Raw genomic sequence first — 21,771 nt, forward strand, 5'->3', positions numbered from 1 at the left:
AAAGACAAGTGTGTTTTCTTACTCTCAAGAAGGCCAAATTCAATTATTTTCCCTCCTTTATGTTGTCTTTTTAAATTCAGTCCTCTTAAATAAATCTCTGCATATATTATTTGTATTGGAAAGGACCTACTGAAATTATAAAAAAAGCCTTAATTATTTGTTAATTTTCATAGTTTAAACAAAGTAGTATGCTGACAAAACTGTAACCATGCCGAGATTGCATAATCTCGGCTTTTTTTTAACTTTTAAAAGCATTTTTTCGGCGGAAGAAGTTGTAGAAAAAATGCTTTTTAAAGTAAAAAAAAAAGCCTCTGATGATCGTGTGGCTCAGCTGGGCATGGTGGTGGTGGTGGGGGGTGGGGGGCAGGGATTTTTGCTACTGGTTCTCCGAACCACCCGCCGTCATCGCTACCGGATCGGGCGATCCGGTCCGAACTGGGAGCATTTCACCCCTGTATCATAATGCCATCATATTGGAGGTACATGTACCAAATGAGATAGCCCACCCTATCATGCAGGGAGTGAGATACCCCAAAAAGGTTTGTACCAAATTTGTGCTAAAATCTATCCTCTTTATTACCTCAGTAACATCATTTTTGTTGAGATTCCTCAAGCTTGCGAGGGCAGCATCCAGAGCAGGGAGGGCTTCTGCTAGGTCTTTCTGTGCGTCATCAGCAATAGCCTGAGCAGTTTGAGCTTTCACTTTAGCTTTCATTTCTTCTGCTTGTACTGCATTTCTTGTCTCTTCTGCTACAGCCGTGTCTACCTGCAATAACACAACAGTGTACAATCTCTCTCTTTCACGTCACTCAAATTTTCATTGGAGAATATAACTTAATTGGTTACCTATAACGTTATAGTCATTGTAGATACTTTTTCATTGTGTATTTTGTAAAATGTTTGGAATCTGTATCATACTATGGTTGATGGACTCCAAACTGTATCACTTCTGGATGGCTAGACATGATGAGAATCTAAGAACTAGAAAAGCTAAAGATTTTCAAATCCTGATATGCCATACCAATATTTTATTGCTGTGCATTAATAAATATCCCTAAGACAAATGTAGAAGAACTTAAATTCCTTGTAAATTTGCCTTTAGGGTTCAGTTGATCTTTAAGACCTATTAGCAATAATTATATTTTATTTAGATACACAAGAGAACATGTAACAGAAACACCGACAATATTAAAAGCATGATTCTATGCACTTTTATTGAGAAGAAGACATTACTATCAATCAAGGTTGTAAATCTAATTCAACAATCTAACCACTTTAGCCTTATTGTCCTTATTTTCTGGAAGATTAGAACTAGTTTAAATACATTTACCACTATAATTAAGGTGCAGCTATTTAATAAAAAGTTGTTTTCCCTGATAGTGAACAGAACTGATGAAGATGTAATTGTGACCAAAATTTTAAGTTTAATGAGATTACAAATTGTGCAACATACAATTATTATTAAGGGAATGAAACTTATTTCTTTAGTGTATGGTGATTGTACATTAGCCAGGAGACTACAGTGTTAATACAGAGTAGTTATTTAACAGATTAACAGAGTTGGAAGGGATCTTGTAGTTCATCTAGTCCAACCCCCTGCCCAAGTAGGAGACCCTACACCAATTTTGACAAATGGCAGTCCAGTCTCTTCTTGAAAGTTTCCAGTGATGAAGCTCCCACAACTTTTGAATTTGGCTGCCTAAGACAGCTAGTCCCTTTGGTTCACACTCATGCACCATCCAGAAATGCACAATAGGAGGCGGACTAGCACTAGATTCATTAATTATCCCATGCTTTTCTCTCCATCTATTTGCCTTGTGTTTGTGCACAACATTCAGGCAGGTCTAGCACCGATTGGGTTCATACTTCTACACAAAACAGTTTTATTTTTCTCACCAAAGTGGTATCAATTTATTTAGTTGCCTGTAGCAAGTTGGAGTGGCTCAACGGCCACAGAGTGTGGCACAAACCTCCCTAACTTCTGTCCCTCAGAGTTGAAAAAAAAAACCTCAACCCTTGCAATTGTCAAGCAAAAGAACTTCACAGTATTAGAGGAACTGAATTCCAAGTTACTTGGAGGGCATCAAATTGAACAAAAGATACTGTTGAAGACGGAAGGACAGTTGAAAACTCAGATGAAATGACCGCAGAGACTGAAATGTTCTTTCTTGAAGGACATGAAAGGCGGCTCAATGAGGCTATTTGTGCTATAGAGTAAAATGAATTACAACATTTCTAAAGGAATAAATGTAAATTCCAAATTCTTGACTGCATGAAAAATTTTAGGAACATGGCTTAAAGAATACATTTTTACTTGAGAAGCAACTTACATATTGAACTAACTATTTCGGTACTAAAGCAAAAGGAACTCAAGATATTTTGTCACCTCTGTAAGGAAATACAAATGGCACTTCTCCCTTGTATAATAAAAGCAACAATAAACAAGATTTTATGATTCTTTTAATGACATTCAACCTATACTTCCCTATTTTAAGTGCAGGCCAGGGCCTAGCAAAAAGCAACATGGATATGCAATATAAATGTTGCTTTCTTCAACATACAAACAATGAGATTTAGCATTTGCACATAATATTATGTTTATCTTGCATTCTTTGCTTCTGAAGGTAGATTGCGCAGCATATAGTACCTGTATTTGTTCCATGGTCACAAGCGTGTCTTTGGCAGCCTCTGCCAGCAGGGGGCGAGCTAATTCTAGCTCTTCCTGCATTTTTGCTACATCATCTGCTGTTCGCAAAAGCTGGAAGGAAAGAAAACTATATATGAAATCCATCAAGGTGAATCTCGAATGAAGAGAAGAATGTAGTGATCATACTTGAAAGAATTTAAGTGGGATAGAAATTATTTTCTCTTGTATCCTGAGTGTGTCAGAACACTACATGAACCAAACAACCTAGTAGATGGCATATGGGTAACTTGTAGAATCTCTAATCAAGGCAATCTCCTGATTAGAGATTCTAGTTTGCACAGAATAATGTGAGTATGCTTGTCATTAAGGTCTTTCAGATATAAAATTCTTGATCACAATTCAGTCAGAATAAGTATTAGTGCAATTTTGAGCATACACGTAACCATGCCATGAACTAAATGGTAAATACAGATATTTAACTTTGGTTGACTCTTGTCAGTTGTAGTTATTTTTTAGTTTAAAGTTGGCTGTTTCCATTGTCAATGTTTGGCTTTTCCATGGTTTCATTATACTGTGTCATGTTTCTTATCATCTCTGATCTATATTCATGAAATGTCTAATTTTTCCTTAAAAGTAAACCGAATTCATCAGCATCAATAGTAGCATTTTGACATTAATTAAATGTAAAGACTCAGTGACATCACTTGGATAATTTAGTCTGATCTATTGGAACTGCCACTGATTTTATTGGGAACTAGATCCAGTAACTTAGGCTAGATCCAATTTTAGGAAAATAACACAAACACCCCTTCCCAAAAACAGGAAAATGCTAGGCCATCTTTTTTCAGGAAAAGATAGCAACAAAATGTTTAGCTTTTATCTGTGTAATATGCACATACATGAAGAGAAAACGAATGTCTGCTTATATCCAACATAAATATGTTACCAGTTATGGTGAATATGTTGAGGAGGTGATAATTTTGGCATGGTAAAACATCGGGTTCAATTTTAAAGCAATATGAAAAGTTGCTTCAAGACCTTTCAATATAGGAATCATTGCAACAATCCATTATGTGAAGTTCCTCTAAAAAGAGGAAAAAAATCAATGCAAATGTTTCTAATGAATCCCACCTTATCCAATCCACTCTTCATCCTATTCTTGGCACTTTTGAGCTCCTGTTTCTTTGTTCCTATCAAACTGATGAAGATACCGAGCAGCTCCAAATAGCTTTTGGGAGTGACATAGTTATGTCTTGCCAATTCTGCCAGATATGCCTTGCACTTAATTGCAACACTCTGATGAATCTCTACACACATTTGAATCTACAATGTAGAAAACAATTTTAAGAAACTTCAAGGATGTTTTAACAAAGTAGGTATTTGAACCAAATGAGATGATTTAAGAAATACATATTTTAGGCAAATATCAAACAGAACATGAAAAATGGTGCACATTCCAACTATTAAAAGAAAACACTTTAAATTCTAATGATTATCTTTGATGATCAATTAGCTGCTAAATTTTACAACACCTTCCACAGAATTTGTTTCAAGAGAGGTATTTACCATGCCTTCTAAAACTTCAGGAGTAAACTCAGCATCTGAGATATCTTTGAAAAAGGAAGCAGCAACAGATTCCAAGGCTTCTGCAGGCCATTCGTTGAACCAGTCAATGGTACAGCAGTTTACCAGAGATGGGAACTGTCTGAGCCGTGCTCGGAATACCTCCCCAATAGGACTATATTGTCCGGAAACAGAAAAGAGTAAGAAAAGTTCTTGTTAGAACAGTTTATGTTAGTTTTGTTCTATCGGAATACATTATAGGCAGGAAAGGCTGTCCTGGAGACACAGCGAAGGGTAGCGGGTTCCATTATAACTAGAGGTGGAAGCGCTATGCCTTATAAGCTTTAATCTATCTAGTATCTATAGACTTGAAAGCTTGGTCTTCAAGAGGTAGGTCCAAGGACAAAAAAAGAAAAAAAAAAACCCCATGTTCTTAAGCACTTCATTTCACCAGGATTAGTAAATTAGGAAGTTTAAATTTACAGTAATCTAAAACAAAACCTTGAACTTTATATTTTAGCTACTGAGAGATGCAAAATAATGTGTAAAGCCTGGAGTGGGTGCGTGGGTGTGAGGGAGAGAAATGGCTCAGAAGAAACATTCCCTCATAGGAAATACTTAAGGCAAAGCCAAACAAAGTCCTGCGGTAGCACTAAAAATAATAATGGAATTGTTGTTTCAAAACCCCATCTTGGTACAAAACAAGAAGGGTTTAGATAGATACACCCTCCTCCCCCCAAACTCTAACAAGCTCTAAGTGCCACAATATTCTCTCTGTAGTGGTTAACATATCTCACAAATTCTTCCAAAACAGGAAAAATGGCAACCATGGCATATAGAGAACTTTTCAAGATGCAGGTTTCAGTTCAGGTCTTCACTTTGCAACAGTGGTAGGAGAAGCTTATAGAGACTTAGGACCACATGTGTAATTAAATGGGCAGGACTTGGATGGAAGTACCACTGGCTCAAGTATTTTTTGTGTAGCATGCTGGGGCAAATGTGAATGAATAAAGAGAACTCCCTGTCTTCCTTTTTTAAGAGTAAAATCCCCTAATCTGGGGCTGTGTAAGCCTTTTGGGTGATATCTCCCATTATCCCTGCAGGGATGAAGTGTTACAAATTGCTTTTAGCATCAGCTTCGGAAGATTGCTGTGGAGTAATTATATAGATTTCTATGATATGAGTCACCATTAAAAGAGAGGAAAGTTGCTGAAAATGAAAAGTTTCTTTTTTCCTGTAAGCCATATGTATCAGGTTAGCTCATACCTCATACATAGTACAGTATGGATATTACTGCGCACTTTTCCTGTATATGCAGCCATCAGGTTGGCTTTGGTGGGTTGAAGTCCTTGGTCCTGAACAACTGGTTTCATAGTAGTCATAATCTGGTCTTGCTCATCTAGGCCATACAAGTTGGGTATGTCTCCTGAATTCAACAAGTTGTTGATATCCTCTAGGAAGGATTCACTTTTGATCTAAAAAAACATATATAATGATATTATGTTCATTGTTTCAATTTTCTCCATAACCTCTCCAATACATCTTTTATTTTTATATTATCAGATTTTATTTAACCAACCAACCAACCAACCAACCAACTTTCTGTATATCGAAAGATTCAATATCCCTCCTTTTCCTTCTCTTCTTCTTCTTTTCCACTATTGTTAGGGATATGCCCTCCCTGAATAGCCTTGTCACATTGTTTTTATAAACTTTGTTTTTTTCTTTCTTTTTTGACTTGCAAGAGCCATCATAATAGAGTTCATTGTAAAGTTGTAACTGAAAGTAGAATACCTCAAGAATCTTATTTGAATATCAAATAAGGATTGGAGGCTCATATTACACCTCTTCTCCACAAACTATATGGGCTACCAGTCTGCTTCTGAGTGAAGTTCAAGTTTTGGTTATGATCTTTAAAACCCTTAATGATATAGGTCCAGGCTGCCTGGTGAACTATCTCGTCCCACTGAGACTAGCCTATCCTACTTGGGCTGGCAGAGAAAGCCTACTGGGAACTCATTGGTAAAGAACTCCAACTGTTGTGATCCAGAAGAGTCTTCTCTGCTGCAGCACCTGCCCTTTGGAACATCCTGCCCTCTAGTGTAAGATCTGCCTCAATTTCCTATCCTTCTCTGGCTCTGCAGGTTGGCCTGGGGATCTGATGGGGGAGTTCTACTCTAGGGGTGGCTGCACATTGACAGCAAACTCCACCTCCTGCCCCCCCACCTCTGCTCTCCATTTGCCCATCATTTTTAGTAGTTATATTGATGTATTTTCTTCGTTTTCTTTTTCCTTGTTTTCTTTTATTGTTTCTATTATATTACTTTTGCTTTGCTTACACTTCCTTTTTATTTCTTTGTTTTTTTATTGCTGTGAGTTGTCTAGAGTAGCCCCATGGTGAGACAGGCAGCAAATAAGTATCATCCTCATCATCACCATCCTCCTCCCCCTCACCTTCCTCCTCGTTATCTAGTTCCTATGGCTAATTCAAGAACTTTTTGGAAATTCTAGTAGGACTAATCAGAAGCAAATATAATATTAAAATACTATGTAAGGAATGGATGACAGGCTACTGGAGCCATATTATAGAAGTATTACAGGGATTCTAAAATGAGGCTAATAGTTTCAATTTTATGCATGCTTATTGTGGCTTAATTATTGAATTTAAGGAGAATAACACATAAATAGATACAAATAGTACAGGATTGCATTATATGAGAGGTAGATTAGCTGGGTAAGTCCATGGTTTGGACTCTTCTCAGAACACTAATGACTATTACACATGTAAGAAGCATGCTAACTAATACAATACATGAAGAAATTCCAATCTTTGAACTTTGCCAATAGATTTGTTTACCTGGGTATCTGTAAACAGAAATGTAATAGAGAGGCTTTGCAAGCCAGCCTTCAGCATGATCTTTTTGATGTCTTCTCTCCACTCAGCTGTGCCATAGTTCTTTGAAAGCTCTATTTGGAAGCATTCATAATCAGCTCTAAAAAGGAAGGAATCTGAATCAGGACATGAACTACTCCTGTAAAGATATTACTGAAGAACATCATTAGGAACATTTCAAACACTGCCACAATTGTTTTGACATTTTCATTACAAAAGTTGTAATTATAAATAAAACAAGCCACTTTTAAAATAAAATAGCTTATTTCTTCAGCAAGAAATATATTTAAGTGAACAGGTCAAAATCTGCTTGATAAAAGTGTAATTTTTTTCTGTGTGGACTTATTTCTATCATAAGTATGGTTATGACTTATGGTTTGGTTTATGGAATAATTTTGCAGTGACCTGCTGCCTTGCAAAAATGATCCTCCCCCCAATATTTTAGTAACATACCCAGATGGTTTTGTTGCACTTCCTACCACTGGAAACAATGATCTATGTCTTCATTGATGGAATATACATTTTATTCAGTTCCTAATTCTTGGTAATTTATCTGTGGCATGCTAACTTGCAAATCCTGGCTTTGAATAATTTGCATACTGAGTAACTTGTTCACAGCTTACTAGTGCAGAAATGAATAACATGCATTCATATCTTACATATGAGATGCCAGTTTAGTCAGGGATTGTCTTCCGCTACCACCAACACCCAAGAGAAGAGCATTGCCCAATGCCTGGCGTAGAATACGTGTGATTCGGCATATGTGTGCCAAAGCGTCCATGAATAGTACTAGCTTCATCTTAGTAGTATTGATCTGATTGTATTCTTCCATATACTCTTCTATCACATGTATAAGCTGGGAACAAAGCAAAATGTAAGAGCAATAAGACCAGTTAGCTAGGAAAGACACATTTTTGGAGGCCATTTTAGGAGAAGTGCATCCCTTTTGTCTATTATCATCAGATGCCACTGATGATAATAAATGAAATACTCTTATTTGAAAGAATAAAATTATAACCTGAGCTCCAAAAATAATATTTTTAGGCAACAAAGGGAAACACTGATTTTGATATCTGAGACCAAACATAATACACATAGAATTAGAACTAGCACACTTAGTTTTGCTGTAACGATCAGAGGTCATATCAACAAACTGAATAAGATTCCAGAATAAAATTCATTGTTTTAGCCATGATGGACTTGATTAAGTCATCTAACTCCTCATAGCCTCAACTATCTGAGCAACAGATGTGACAAACATTTGATTACCAAAGAAGCCAGAATAATTAATGACTATAATTCATTTGGTGATCAAGAAAGCAAGCGTTATCATTATTATTTCGGGCTACATGGCAGTGAATGCAAAGGACATCATTCCTTATTAAAAATCTTTACATTTTTACCCTCTGCTTAATTAACATTTTCTCAGTAAGCACACTCTCCTTCCACTTGGGAGTTCTGTGGGAAGGGTAATTACTTGCAAAGGTCAGCTGTAAAGATTTTAATGGCATTCACTGCAGTCCTATGAACATAAAACTTGTTCTCTTTCCTAGTTTATTGCATTTTTCAAGCGTAAGTACTATGCTCAAGTCATCTGCATAGCAGATTCCCAACTGTTCTTTATTACTTGCCTAAACACCAAAAGAAGCAGGGGGCTTGGAGGGAAAGTGCATAATCTAGATCTGTTCCATCCAGTTTCATCTATCATTCTCAGCATGCTTCTGGAGTTCAGTCTATCCTTGCACAACCTTATTCTTCTTCACAGAAAATTATACATACTTTTAATATATGCTTCCCGTGTTAGCCCACATGGGCAACATATGTGGAATATTTTTCCACACTTTATGTTATCCTTAACCATATTTAAATTAAACATTGTGCAGTGTGAATTAAAGATATAGCAAACAGAAGAAGCAGAGATATATCATTTGCAACCTACTTTCTCTTTGCTATCGATCAGTTCATAAAGCTTCGCATCAGACCCAGGTGTCATGAAATCTCCATAAAGAAGAGGCTCAAAAGGAACAACTTCATAAAAGCTGGTTTTCCATTCCAGCATCATGTCCTTCATCAAGTCATCAAACCAATTTCGATCTTCTTCATTAACTAGACGATCACGGAACACACGACAGCTTTCGTGATACCACAACCTCAGCAGGGGCAATTTATCCTGGCAAAGAATTATAAAGTAAGTCTTTAGTAATGTTCCATGTTTGGTTTCCACAGGACCCCAAACCATTTCTAAATTACAGATGTGGGGTAGGCAGCTGTATAGATTGAATAGAATAATACACAAATCAATAATGTAAATAAATAAATAATCTTTTCTTTACATACTGGTCTAAACCTAAAGGTTGTTTTTCCAAAAGGCGAATGGATTTTCTTGTTTTTTTTTTCCTTTGAAAACATTTCATTTCTATAGAAGCTTCTTGAATAAGAAGCAAAACATTTTCAAAGGTAAAAAACAAGAAAGTTCAGTTGCCTTTTGGAAAAAAGCACCTTTGGGACAACTCAAAGACCACTGGCCAGCCTGTGCATGCCTGTTTTTTGGCCGTTTTCTGGGCCATTTTCAGGCCGTTTTCCAGGCCGGTTTTAGGCATTTTTGGGGCTGCTTTCAGGCCATTTTCCAGCGCTCCAGCGCCCATGAAGACCAGCTGGCCGGCATGCCGTAAACCAGAAGAGCAGCTGGCGACGGCGTGTGTGCCCACAGAGAGGGCTCTGCGTGCCACCTCTGGCATGCATGCCATAGGTTCACCATGACAGACCTAGATAATTGAGAAACTCCACAGGCACTGGTCCAACCAGCAACTCAGACTGAAAATAGTAATTAGCAGAATCTCCCTTAAAGAAGGTTAAATTAAATATTCTCTCATTATGCAGAATCTAACATTTTTTTAATGTACTCCATTTCCCAATTTGTTATACTTATTATTAAATTATTAACACTGTGATGAAGTAATAAACAAAAACCTGGTATATATCTTGGTGCTATGTATCCAAATTATTCCTTCATACTCAGATGGAGTTTGCCATTTCATATTAATCATGGATGCTTTAGATAAAAATGTGACTGGCTAAATCATACAGATGTGATTCATTTGTGGTTACCACCAAACCCAGAAAAAAATGTTTCATTTTTTAAAATCTCAAATACATTTTAAGGAAAGTCAAAGTTAATTTCTAAATACAAATAAAATCATTTTTAATGTGATCTATGAGATACATAGAAAAGGATAATGATCAGGATTTTGATTAATTAGAAAATTAATTATAAGTCCTTTTTGGTAGGCAGTCCAGCCAATGTTATGAAAACAGCACTCACCACAATTTTAGCTGGATCTGCCATCAGCATTCCTTGGAAAACCTTGGAGAGATCCCTTAAATTAAACGTGTAATGAGATTTTGCTGGAGTGGGCAACAGTTGGGATGTGATGGTTGAATACACGTATATTGTAGCATCAACGAGAGGCTCATTTAGATTTGCTATTTGAGGGCATCCAGCTAAAAGAAAACAAAATTTCTGATCAGTCTTGCAGAGAGGACTTCTCAAAAGAGATAAAATGAATATTGGTTGCAAGGCAATATAGAAACCTGCCATGGGACCAAGCAAGATAATTATTTCACAAACAGATTAAGAAAATATCCTATTATCTTTATTCCTGAATCTACATTATACCAAAGCTTTATTTGTTGTTCAATGTTCTTTTCAGTCTGTCTTAAAGCTGCTAACATTGTACTTGGTCATGCCAAATTGGAATTCTGCTCTTTTCCCCCCAGTCCTCACTAGTTAACTTATTTCTTTCTTGGTTCATTTGATAATCATGTTTATCAACATGATTAATAACTAGTATTTTGGAAAATTTGGTTCCATTTCTGTGGTCTACTTTTGGTTCCCCCTTGTTTAATAGATGCAGTGATTAGTCAAGGGAAAAAGCAGTCAGTGCAACATCCCTAAGAGTAGAATGTGTGATGTCTGCTTATTTGTTTAAAGTATTTATGAATAAGCATATAAGGAATTCTTGTGGTGATGGCAGAGATTTGATGACATGACTTATGCATGTAACTTAATTTATAAAAGACCAAGGTATTTATGTTTGACAGGAAAATGGAGTGAATAATTGCTTCTTATGCATAAATGGTGAAAAAAACAGAGTCAACAGGGGAATTTGTGTATCTTGGTAGAATGTTTCCTTAAATGGGATATGAATGAAGAAGTTTTAAGACAGGAAAATGCTAACAAAAAGAGAGTGCATATAATATGGTTCATTGTGAGGGACGAATGTTTGTTATAGGAAGAGAAAATTTACATTTAAAAGCATGCTTCTGTATAGGGAAGTGAGAGCTGGTTATTAGGAGAAAGAAAAAAGTAAATTGAAATGCAGTGGGAATGGATTGAGTGTGCGCTAAAACAAAAGAGAATCAAGAAAGGATGAACGCTGAATATAAACACGAGGAAGATATGAAAGAAGTACCTTAAGATGGTTTACTCATATAGAGAATGAAGGAGGGTGCAAATCAAATACACGAAGGAAGATAGAAAGGAAGGTCAAGACAAAGTGGAAGTTCCAAAAAGTCACTGTTGGACTGAGTTAATATAAACCTGAAAAAGGGAATTCTGAGAAATCTAAAGAATAAAAATCCATAAAGTATAAAATATGGAAAAATGCATGGATATTACAGAAAGATAATTTCTCATCGGTTCAAGGTTGACTCAGCCTTCCATCCTTCCGAGGTCAGTAAAATGAGGACCCAGATTGTTGGGGGCAATATTATGCTGACTCTGTAAACCACTTAGAGAGGGGTTTAAAGCACTGTGAAATGGTATATAAGTCTAAGTGCTACTGCTATTGCTATTTATAGGAAGACATGGAGAGGTTTAATATATTATGTTATTATAAACTAAGTTCAGGTATATTTTTTTCTTATTGTATCACTACAGTGGAATGGGACAACTTAGTGTGGCCAACTCTCCGTAGCCAACTTGCCATGGCCTACTGGCCCAGTCATGGAAGGACAACTCTCCATGGCCAACTCACCATGGGACAACTCGCTGCAGGACAATTTAACAATTCAAGTATTTAAAGTAATTAAAAATTATTTAAATTTTTGTCATTCACATTTCATTTTGTTCCTTCTTTTGCATCCTTTCTTTAATGATTCTATTCCACAATTTATTTGATATTAGTGTAACTCATGTCCTGCGGCAAGTTGTCCCATAGCAAGTTAGCCGTGGTAAATTGGCTGCAGTGAGTTGGCTGTAGTGAGTTGGCCTACAGCATGAGTTTCACCTACTATTTTTCGTAAATGTTTTCTTTTCTTTCTTCTTGAAATCTTGCAATATTTCAAGTGAGAACACATGAGATCTGGTGACTTTTCATTATTATTATGGTTCACTACCCAATCAGCCATTTTTTTAGATTGGATTTGGCACTTTTATCCACCTAGTGAGTCTTTCCAAAGGACCTGGGATAGATATTCCCAGATGTTATTGTTTAATAGTGTTAAAGGTATCATCACAGGATGTAAGCTGTTCCAAGTGAGGCAGCCTTTTGCAATTGACTGATGGTGATTTTGTCAATGTCAATAATGTTCAAGTTGTGCTCCAGATGTTTGGAGATTGCACATAAAGCATGTAATACTATTGGTAGTGTCTTGGCTTTCTTTTGTCACAGTCATTCTACTTCTATTTACAAGTCTTTCTATTTTGTAATTCTCTCCCTTACTTTCTCTTTTCTCTTATCTCCAGGTATTGCAATATCCACCATCCAGTTTTACTTGTCTTTCTTTTCAATAATTGTTAAGTCTGGGGTATTATATGACAAGTGCTTGTCTGTTTAATTCTCAGAGCACTTCTGCTTCTTCATATTTTATTATTTTGTCTGTTTTGTGGTTCGACCAGTTCTTGTTTGCAGGCAAGTGATATTTCTTGCAGATATTTGAATGGAACATTGATGCTGCTTTGTCATGCTGTTATTTGTAATCAATCTGCAATATTATATTTATAATTATTATAATTATATTGCTATTATCTATTGTACACAAACTCCTTGCTTTCCTCTAATGAAGCCCAAATCTGAAGGACACCACCCAAAATTTAAAAATAACTGAAACAGTATATTTCTAAAATGTACCACTAATATAATTCTTATCTTAAATTACTTACGGACTGGCTCTCTGTAACATATTTCTCCTAGTTTTCCAGCTAAAAATCAAGAAAAAAATTAAAATGTTTATTTTTTTTTCAAAAAGTTCCATCTTCAAAATAGAAAAGGGGGATGGAGTTATTTTGCCCCAAGGACAGGCTGCCTTGATAGGAAACTTGTTGACCCTATCTGGAAAGTTGATTTTTTGGTTCTTGCTTCTGCTCTTGTTTTGCCATGCATCCCAATATTTTTGCTTTTGGGTGCAAGCAAGCTTTTGCTTCAATTTCAGCCACAACCTAAGTCTGTAGAGAAGTAAAACAGACTATGAACCCAATTTTTGTTATTTTGAGCAAGCTTTGTAAACCCTGTTGAAAGAAGTTGTTCAGACTGATAGTCTTTCTTTTTATAGCTACAATTTCTGATTTAATAGAAATGGAAGCAATGGCATCCAGTTGTAGAAAAGTTCCTAGGCAAGAATGTGCACACTATACATAATGAAAATGTAGAGGAAAAAATTCACTGAATGGGAGCAAAATAATTTTTATTACTCCAGGAGCTATGATGTTGAGAGGGTACTATAATTTTTAAGTACCTTAAAAAAAAAAAAGTAAAAAAAAAATCTTTTATGGCTATCTGGAGAGAGTTTTGAAAAGTTTATGGTAGGGTTTTTTATTTTATTATTTGTAGCCTGCTTTTATTATTTTTACAAATAAATTAAGGCGGCGAATATATGCACCTTCTTGCTCCTACTTTCCCCACAAAAACAACCTTTCAGTGCTCTGAAGCCAATGGAAGCAAAGGTGATTACAGATTGGCCTCAAACACATTTGTGTGAGATTGGGGAGTGGAAATAGAGTACAAACTATGCCAGGTTGAAGTGTCCTCTCCCTCATAAAGACAAGAACACATTGTTTATCTTGTACTCACATACACATGACAGCATCTGGGATGAGCAAGAGAAAATTGTAGCGAAGGGAAGTTTAAAGTTGCAACCCCCTCTTCATTACCTAGCAGCCAGCAAACAGGGTCAGTTGGTGATTCAGAAAGAAAGTATTTTTCTTCTGGATTCCCAGCTTCCTTACTGTATGCTAGAAAGGCAGAGCTTTTTTCTCAGTACTGGTAGTCATTGTTTACTGACTGCAATTGGGACAGGTACTTAGGTCCTGAGGTGACACAGTTGCTAAGTGAAAAATGACCACCACAATGCTTACAAATTTATACAGGGCAACACATAGTAACTCATTGTAATGGCAAACACAGAACTGAGAAAGAGAGAGATGCTATAAAAGTCATAAATGCAGGCATCAGGCCTTACAAATGGCAGAATGTTGGGGAGCTTTTAATGACCACCTAGATGTTCTATACATTGTGGAGCTAAAATAAGCTTGGGAATCCAGGGAACTTAAACATATTTTTCTTACAGTACATATAAGATGTACATATCTCTACACATCCCTCTTGAGGAGGGATTTCCTCAAGTACAAAAAAACCTGAGATTATGTAAAACGTCTTATTTTTCAGTGGCCTGATTTTGCCTCTCACTTAGGTAATATTCTAATCAATAAGAATATTGTATAGACAATCTTGCATTTATCTGGCAGTATCTGACAGTATTCTTGAAAAAAAGATAATAAATAGCATAGGGCCACTTTATAGATTCTATTATGATTTCACTGTCTGCCCAGACCGGACTAGCAATTCAAATAACAATCTGTTGGAAACAACAGGATATGTCCCTCTAAAGTTACAGGTCCTCTAATAAGAGACATAAGAAAAAGAAAAGGCAAGAACCTTGCTTCACATAACCCACCCATCCAACTGCCAAGAATATTGGAGAAGATTTTCTTCTTGCTGCTGTCCTCCATCTCAGTGAATGAGAGATAGTTGAAATGGCGTGTGAGGCGTGGTGTAACTGCATTTCGTCCTCCTCCTGGTGGTCCCATGGCACCAATAAAGTTAATATCCACTAATTTCTTAAAGGTACCTGAAAATGAGCAAAAGCATGCCCAAGATTAATGAAACATTAACATTAAAACACAGACCACAGCAGACAGGTTTATAAGTATACCAGTGCAGATTTAAAACTGACCTGCCTGTTCTGAAAAACAAACAGTATTTTGTACAGAAATTAGACACAGAACTTGTATCTTACCAATTTGTTTCCTATCGTACCAGCCTTTATGATCCATCCACTGCCTAAGAAGCTCAATGGGTGGCTGGGCACCATAGGTCTCTAAGGCTGGCATGTTCATATCATCAATGAAAAAAATGAAATATCGGCCAAGCGGGGGGCCAAAAACTCCCTTACGCCTGCATTTAACAAGACAAAAATCAAAATTACTGGGTGGAATACATGATACATAACAATCCTTTTTGAAGATTTATTTAATAAATATATATTGATATATATTACATATATACCTTATTTAATATACGTAGTATTAAATATTTAATAAACTGCCAAATAATATGTTTAATATATATTTAATATATTCTTGGCAGAGTACATAAGGTATAATAAGGAAAAAAAAATTAAACATTCATTGTATGGTTAAAATTAAACAACAAACAATCATAAAACCCTGCAATAAATGAACTAAACAACAAAAACAAAACTAAAAGGGTAAATGATGGTGTGGCATATGACCTTAGAGAAGACTCTCCAACAGAATTCAATTTCCTGAAGTCCAACAAAGTGGGGACTAGCCTGATCTCTAATGGGAGGCTATGCTCTGTGCTGCCATGGGTCTGCAGAATTACTGGTATTTGCTCCCAGTGCCGACAGTAAGAATTTATTGTAAGTGAAAAGTGATTTATTGCTCAGATACTTCACACATCTTAGAAGAGTCCTTAGTACAGAATTTCTGCAGTTCTCCCACATTACTTAATAACACAATGCCCCTCAGTAGCGTAGGTGTAAGTTATATTAACAATTTCACAGAAATGCATGTCGTACAAACGTACTTATAAACAATTAATGTCATATATAATGTTGTTTGAGTGCACATCCATAATCACTATGTTTTACCACTATGTGATTTGATTAAAAAACAATTCTGAACAGTAAGAAATAATGTTATAAAGTCAGTGATAAGTATTGATATAATGGGTAGGCATTCCAGGGGCCGTATTTCTCCAATATTCTTTTGCCCATATTATTAACGCCAAGGTTTATTTTTGCCACAGATCCCAGGAGAAGTCATTCCTTAACATTTTGCTTCTTACTTCAAGCTTTTAAATTATAGGTAGATCTCTACTTACAACCAATTGTTTAGTGACTGTTTGAAGTTACAATAGCACTAAAAAAGTAACTTATGACCATTTTTCACACGTACAACCATTGTAGCATTCCTATAGTCATGTGACCAACATTTGAACACTTGGCAACTGATATGTATTTATGATGGTTGCAGGGTCCTGATCATCTTTTGCGACCCTCGGATAAGCAAAGGCAATGTGGCAGCCACATTCACTGAACAACCATGTTACTAACTTAACAATTGCAGCAATTTACTTAACAACTATGGAAAGAGGCAATAAAATAAGATAAAAGTCACTTAACATCTGTCTTGCTTAGCAATGGAAGTGTTGGACTTAATTGTGATTATAAGTTGCAGACTACCTGTAAGCATTTTAGCAGATTTGGAAAGCAAAGTCAACTAATATATGTAAAAACAAATAAATTAAACAGGAAGAAAATTAGAGACTTGTTTTAAGACAGAGTACCTTTTATCCAGCTTGCTGTCAATGAGATCTTGGGTTTGGTTGGCTGAGGTTCGAGCAGAGAACATCAGAAAATGGCTGATATATTCTAATGGCAGGTTCTTCAGAAGCTTGTCTGCTATAGTGAGTGTTTTTCCAGTTCCTGTGGGACCAATACAAAGAACCTATATAAGGAAAAGAAAATTGTAATTATGTATTCGTGGGTACAATTGCCAAATATACATTTTTCCCCAAATGAAGCTTAATTATAACTCAGATAAAACTTGGAAAGATGAAATAACTTTTAGATTACAATCCCAATCACAAATGCAAGAATAATGCACCAACAGTTGTCATGTTTCTGGCTACTTGATAAAAGTGCTCCCAATAGTCTAATTGTGCAACCGAATGCTTGCATTGGCATAATACTAGATTGTACCTATTTGAAAATCACAACACATACATACCGGTTTGTGATTAGTCAGTAACATTTCTAAGAGATACGCCATTTGGACAGTGTTCATTGTAGGTACAATAATATCACAATAGCTGGTATCAGGCGCCATTTTAAACTCTGTAGAAGAACTCATCCAATTCTGCCAGCACACCTAAGAGAGATGAAGGTATTGATGAAAAAGAGAGATTATATGGTTTAAAGTATCCTGTATCTGATATAGAAATGGACTTGCAAGTTATTACCCTTCTAGCTACAGTGGTATGAATACTTAAATGCTATTGTGCCATTGGAAAAATGATTGGCCCTCATCAGATTAATATTAGTCACAATAAGCCCAATTGGAAGTGGGTGCTGTGCTGACTCTTCCCTAAATACTATTTCATCCAAACTGAGGATTTCTTGTCAAAGAAGATTTGGATTTGAGGGGCGGGGAAATAAAATTTAGACGGGACGTGGAAATGGGGATGGATACATGAGTGACTTTATGTTAAAAACGATCCTCCTTCCAGTATACTTTGAAAATGAAATCATGACAAGATATATTTTGAAAAGAAATGCCATCTGGAGCACTGTTTTCGATGCCATTAGCACCCATTAGCACCATCTCCACAGCTCAATCAAAGGGACAGGAAGAGATGCTCCTAACTTAGTAAGTTTCTGAGGCTCCACCTCCACTTCCCTGAAACAAGCAAACAATCAACAACAAAATCATTATATCCTTCTCATGAACTATCAGAATTACTCCTTCAATTTTATACCCACACATACAAATGCAGGTGTGCAGATACCACTTGGTATCTATCAACACTTCCTCCTACACTGGTGAAATCTTATGAGGTGTATGATTAAACCAAACAAAAGGAAAAGGAAGGAATTAGGGAGATATGCACATGGACTGAAATATATTCTTAGCAGTAATGAATGGAGGCTAGTTCTTAATAGCTATTTTATAATTAGCAAGCCATGGCTTGCAGGCGGCCTCCAGCTAACAGCCTCTCTCTCTCTCTCTGTCTCTCTGTCTCTCTCTCTCTTTTGTTTGTTTTTTCAGCCCCTAGAAAAGATTGTAGTGTTAAAACTATGTAGTCAACTGCTGAATAATGGTAGTGTGATTTCTGGTTAATTTCTTTCTCTCACTTTCCCCTTTATTTTTGCAAAACAAAAATAGAAATTACAAAGAATAACAATACAAGATGAAAGCACAACCAAGAGCCTTGGTTAGTACAGTGGACTAAAGCACTGTTATTAACATCTGCTGCTTGCAATTACCGCAAGTTCAAATCTCACCAGGCTCAAGGTTGACTCAGCCTTCCATCCTTTCAAAGGTAGGTAAAATGAGGACCCAGATTGTGGGGGCAATAAGCTGACTTTGTATAAAATATACAAAAGTATGAAGGCTATTGCTTAACGCATTGTAAGCCGCCCTGAGTCTCTGGAGAAGGGCGGCATATAAATTAAAGCCAAAAAAAAAAAAAAAAAAAAGCAGCACTTAATGCTATATAAGCGTTTGAGGGACATCATTGATGCTATAATTTTTTTCATTGAAAACACACACTCACACACACACACACACAGATATATATGCAAGTCTTGGTGTCTTCAGGTCTTCTCCCGTGTAAGACTGAGAGCACTTTGGCAACGTTTCGGCAGAATCTCATCTGCCATCATCAGGCTTATGCAAGGGGTCTTCTGCAGCAACTGCCGTTACTATTTCAAATCTGGTGCTGGTAGTCTGCTTTGCTGTGATGGCCCCACCTCTTCGTTCTGATTGGTAGGTGGGAGGAAAAGAGAGGAAGTTTCTTCTTCTTTTCCAGCACCTTAAAGCTACAGGACATGAAATTGATTTTGAAGGAACCAAATTAATCTTCAAAACTGAACACCTCAACAAGAGTATAATTATGGAAGCCATTGAAATAGCAAAACGCCCCCATAACATGAATAAACATGGTGATACCTCCCACCTACCAGACATCTGGAAACTAGCCCTTGTCAACAAACGAGTCCCAGCACCCACAGACAGAAAAATCTACACCCGAGAAGCCAGACACACACACCCCGAGACCTCCAGCCAAATCACATTCCAGCCAGCCACAAAGATGAAGCCCTGCCACCTGGTGGAGAAAAACCGACCATACACCCGAAGCCAAGCCAATAGACACAGACTGGGACTCCCAACCAATCAGAACGAAGAAGTGGGGCCATCCCAGCAAAGCAGACTACCAGCACCAGATTTGAAATAGTAATGGCAGTTGCTGCAGAAGACCCCTTGCATAAAGTGCTCTCAATCTTACACGGGAGAAGACCCGAAAACAGCAAGACTTGCATACCTGTACCCGTGAAAATCTACGAAAATACATATATATGTATGTATGTATGTATGTATGTATGTATGTATGTATATAAAACTTGCAAAAGAACATGGCTCATGTGAATCCTGGTTGGTATTTATGTCCATTTGCCTTTGCAAAATATATCCAGAAGTCATAGGATTCCAATCTGCCATTAAATTTCTTGTTCTATAAAATCCTGTATCTTCCCATTCATGTAACACCAGCTCTCTGGAATGTAATGTCTGAGATCCTGGTGGTTCCCATCTTGATAGCATTCTAAAAGGAAGGCCTTAAAAACCTGCCTTTTCTCCCAGGTTTGGCTAGGATGATTGGAGAACCTTGTTAGGTACATGATCGATTGTGTGGACCGTATCTGTCATCAGTTTATTGTTCTGCTTTTATCTGGATTGAATATTTGTTGTTCTGTTTTTATTCTGTAAATGACCATGAGTCAATTGGAATCTGATGATGTCTAAGTCAAACAAACAAATACATGCACAAACAAATAAAATCTCTGACAAACAGCCCCTTCTTCTTATCCTTCAGGAAATTAATGAAAACCTGGCTGTTTTACCAAACCATGGGAGCTTGTTGGCTGGAACTATTCTTTCTAAGGATGAACTGATTTTATTTGTCTGAGTATGTATCATTTTTTAATTGCAAGTACATATTGGGAAATCGTACATTGGTCAGATTAGAGCAGCCTACAAGTCTGGAAAGGAAGGAAGGGAGTCAGGAAGGCTGTGGGGTTTGACAATACTGTCGGCAGGGAACTACAGACTTAACAGATGCAGCCATTTAACACATTAGTGAAAAGTTGCTAAGACATTCTCATCGTGTTTTATAAATTCTAGTATTATTTATGGTCTTTTACGGTTATTTGTCCAGGTTATTTATAGTATTTAGATTATGCATTGTAAAATTAATTGTAATTTTATAGAATACTTTTGTGTTTTAATACCTTCTCTCTGTAATTTTACCCTAATAATTTCATCTTTACCATATTTTATTCTATCAAGAATGGAACTTTATTTCTATTTTAGCGTAATTATTATTTGTATACTGGTCTTGACTCTGTCCCTCAAATAGAGGGACAGAAATGTGTGTGTGGAACAACACAGTAGCACCAGGATGCTGTACCATATTTCATGCACTTGAGTCAGGAGTGTCAAGGCACTCACGGGTTGAAAGGATTAGTCAGTGACATCACCGTTGCCCTGGGGACGCCCAGTTGGGGCTCCTTTCATGTCTCCAGCAGGAGCTGGAGTGAAGGACAAGAACTCAACCCCATGTCATGGCAGCTCTCGGATCTTGAACGTGGGCTCGCTAACCTACTGCCCAGCATTTTAGTAAATGCTATGTTATTTTAAATTTAATAAAGTCCATTCTATTTTTTTAAAAAACCAGAAGTCGACTACTTTGGAGCAATGTGTATTGTTTATGAATATAATTAAACCTTTCACCAGTATTGTAGTAAATGTATTTTAAAATGAATTTATCAAGGTAATAGGCCAATATGATTATGTGAAGAGTCTTTGACTTGAGAATAATGAAAAATTGAATTTATTTCAAGAAAACTTTGCCCCTAGGAATATGGTATTATGTAATAAATACAGATCATTTTCCTATTAGCATAGCATCTTTTAAAGTCATTCAGTCAATATTGTACCAAAATAACAGTAAAAAGGATAGATTTCTATTATTTCATTTATGACAGGATAAGACTCGCTTTAAGAGTCACTTTATGGTGAGATAGGTGGCAAACAAATTAAATAAATGAATAATTAAATGAATAAATAAATAATGAGGAGATAGCCTTTTTTTCCTTTTATAATGTTTCCTGTAAGTCTATTTGTCCTAAAGTTGGGAACTTCCTAAAAAGGTTACATATGACCAAAGAGGGCCCTTCCACATGGGTGTCCCAAAGGTGCTTTTTCAAGAGGCAACTGGACTTTGAAAGTCCAGAAAGTCCAGTTGCGTCTTGAAAAAGCACCTTTGGGACAACCATGACCTGGATGACTGAGAATCTCCATAGACAC

The 21,771-nt window shown here is 36.6% G+C and overlaps 1 protein-coding gene across 3 annotated transcripts in view; it reads right to left on the reverse strand.

Annotated features, from left to right (window-relative positions):
• The window catches only part of DNAH1 (dynein axonemal heavy chain 1), a 184,024-nt gene that overhangs the window by 38,426 nt on the left and 123,827 nt on the right, over nucleotides 1-21,771 (reverse strand). For all 3 annotated transcript variants that reach the window (XM_034439656.3, XM_087887726.1, XM_034439631.3), the window contains 14 exons: nucleotides 17,416-17,556; nucleotides 16,973-17,133; nucleotides 15,399-15,556; nucleotides 15,057-15,230; nucleotides 13,267-13,305; nucleotides 10,426-10,604; nucleotides 9,043-9,273; nucleotides 7,763-7,959; nucleotides 7,068-7,203; nucleotides 5,477-5,685; nucleotides 4,214-4,385; nucleotides 3,779-3,970; nucleotides 2,648-2,758; nucleotides 581-766 (listed from right to left, as the gene is read on the reverse strand). In XM_034439656.3, coding sequence (XP_034295547.1) covers nucleotides 581-766; nucleotides 2,648-2,758; nucleotides 3,779-3,970; nucleotides 4,214-4,385; nucleotides 5,477-5,685; nucleotides 7,068-7,203; nucleotides 7,763-7,959; nucleotides 9,043-9,273; nucleotides 10,426-10,604; nucleotides 13,267-13,305; nucleotides 15,057-15,230; nucleotides 15,399-15,556; nucleotides 16,973-17,133; nucleotides 17,416-17,556 — 2,286 coding nt within the window. The remainder of the gene's footprint in view (nucleotides 1-580; nucleotides 767-2,647; nucleotides 2,759-3,778; nucleotides 3,971-4,213; nucleotides 4,386-5,476; nucleotides 5,686-7,067; nucleotides 7,204-7,762; nucleotides 7,960-9,042; nucleotides 9,274-10,425; nucleotides 10,605-13,266; nucleotides 13,306-15,056; nucleotides 15,231-15,398; nucleotides 15,557-16,972; nucleotides 17,134-17,415; nucleotides 17,557-21,771) is intronic.

This window comes from Pantherophis guttatus, chromosome 2 (assembly GCF_059756535.1).
Source record: "Pantherophis guttatus breed Tessera chromosome 2, ASM5975653v1, whole genome shotgun sequence".
In the NCBI taxonomy this organism is placed as follows: domain Eukaryota; kingdom Metazoa; phylum Chordata; class Lepidosauria; order Squamata; family Colubridae; genus Pantherophis; species Pantherophis guttatus.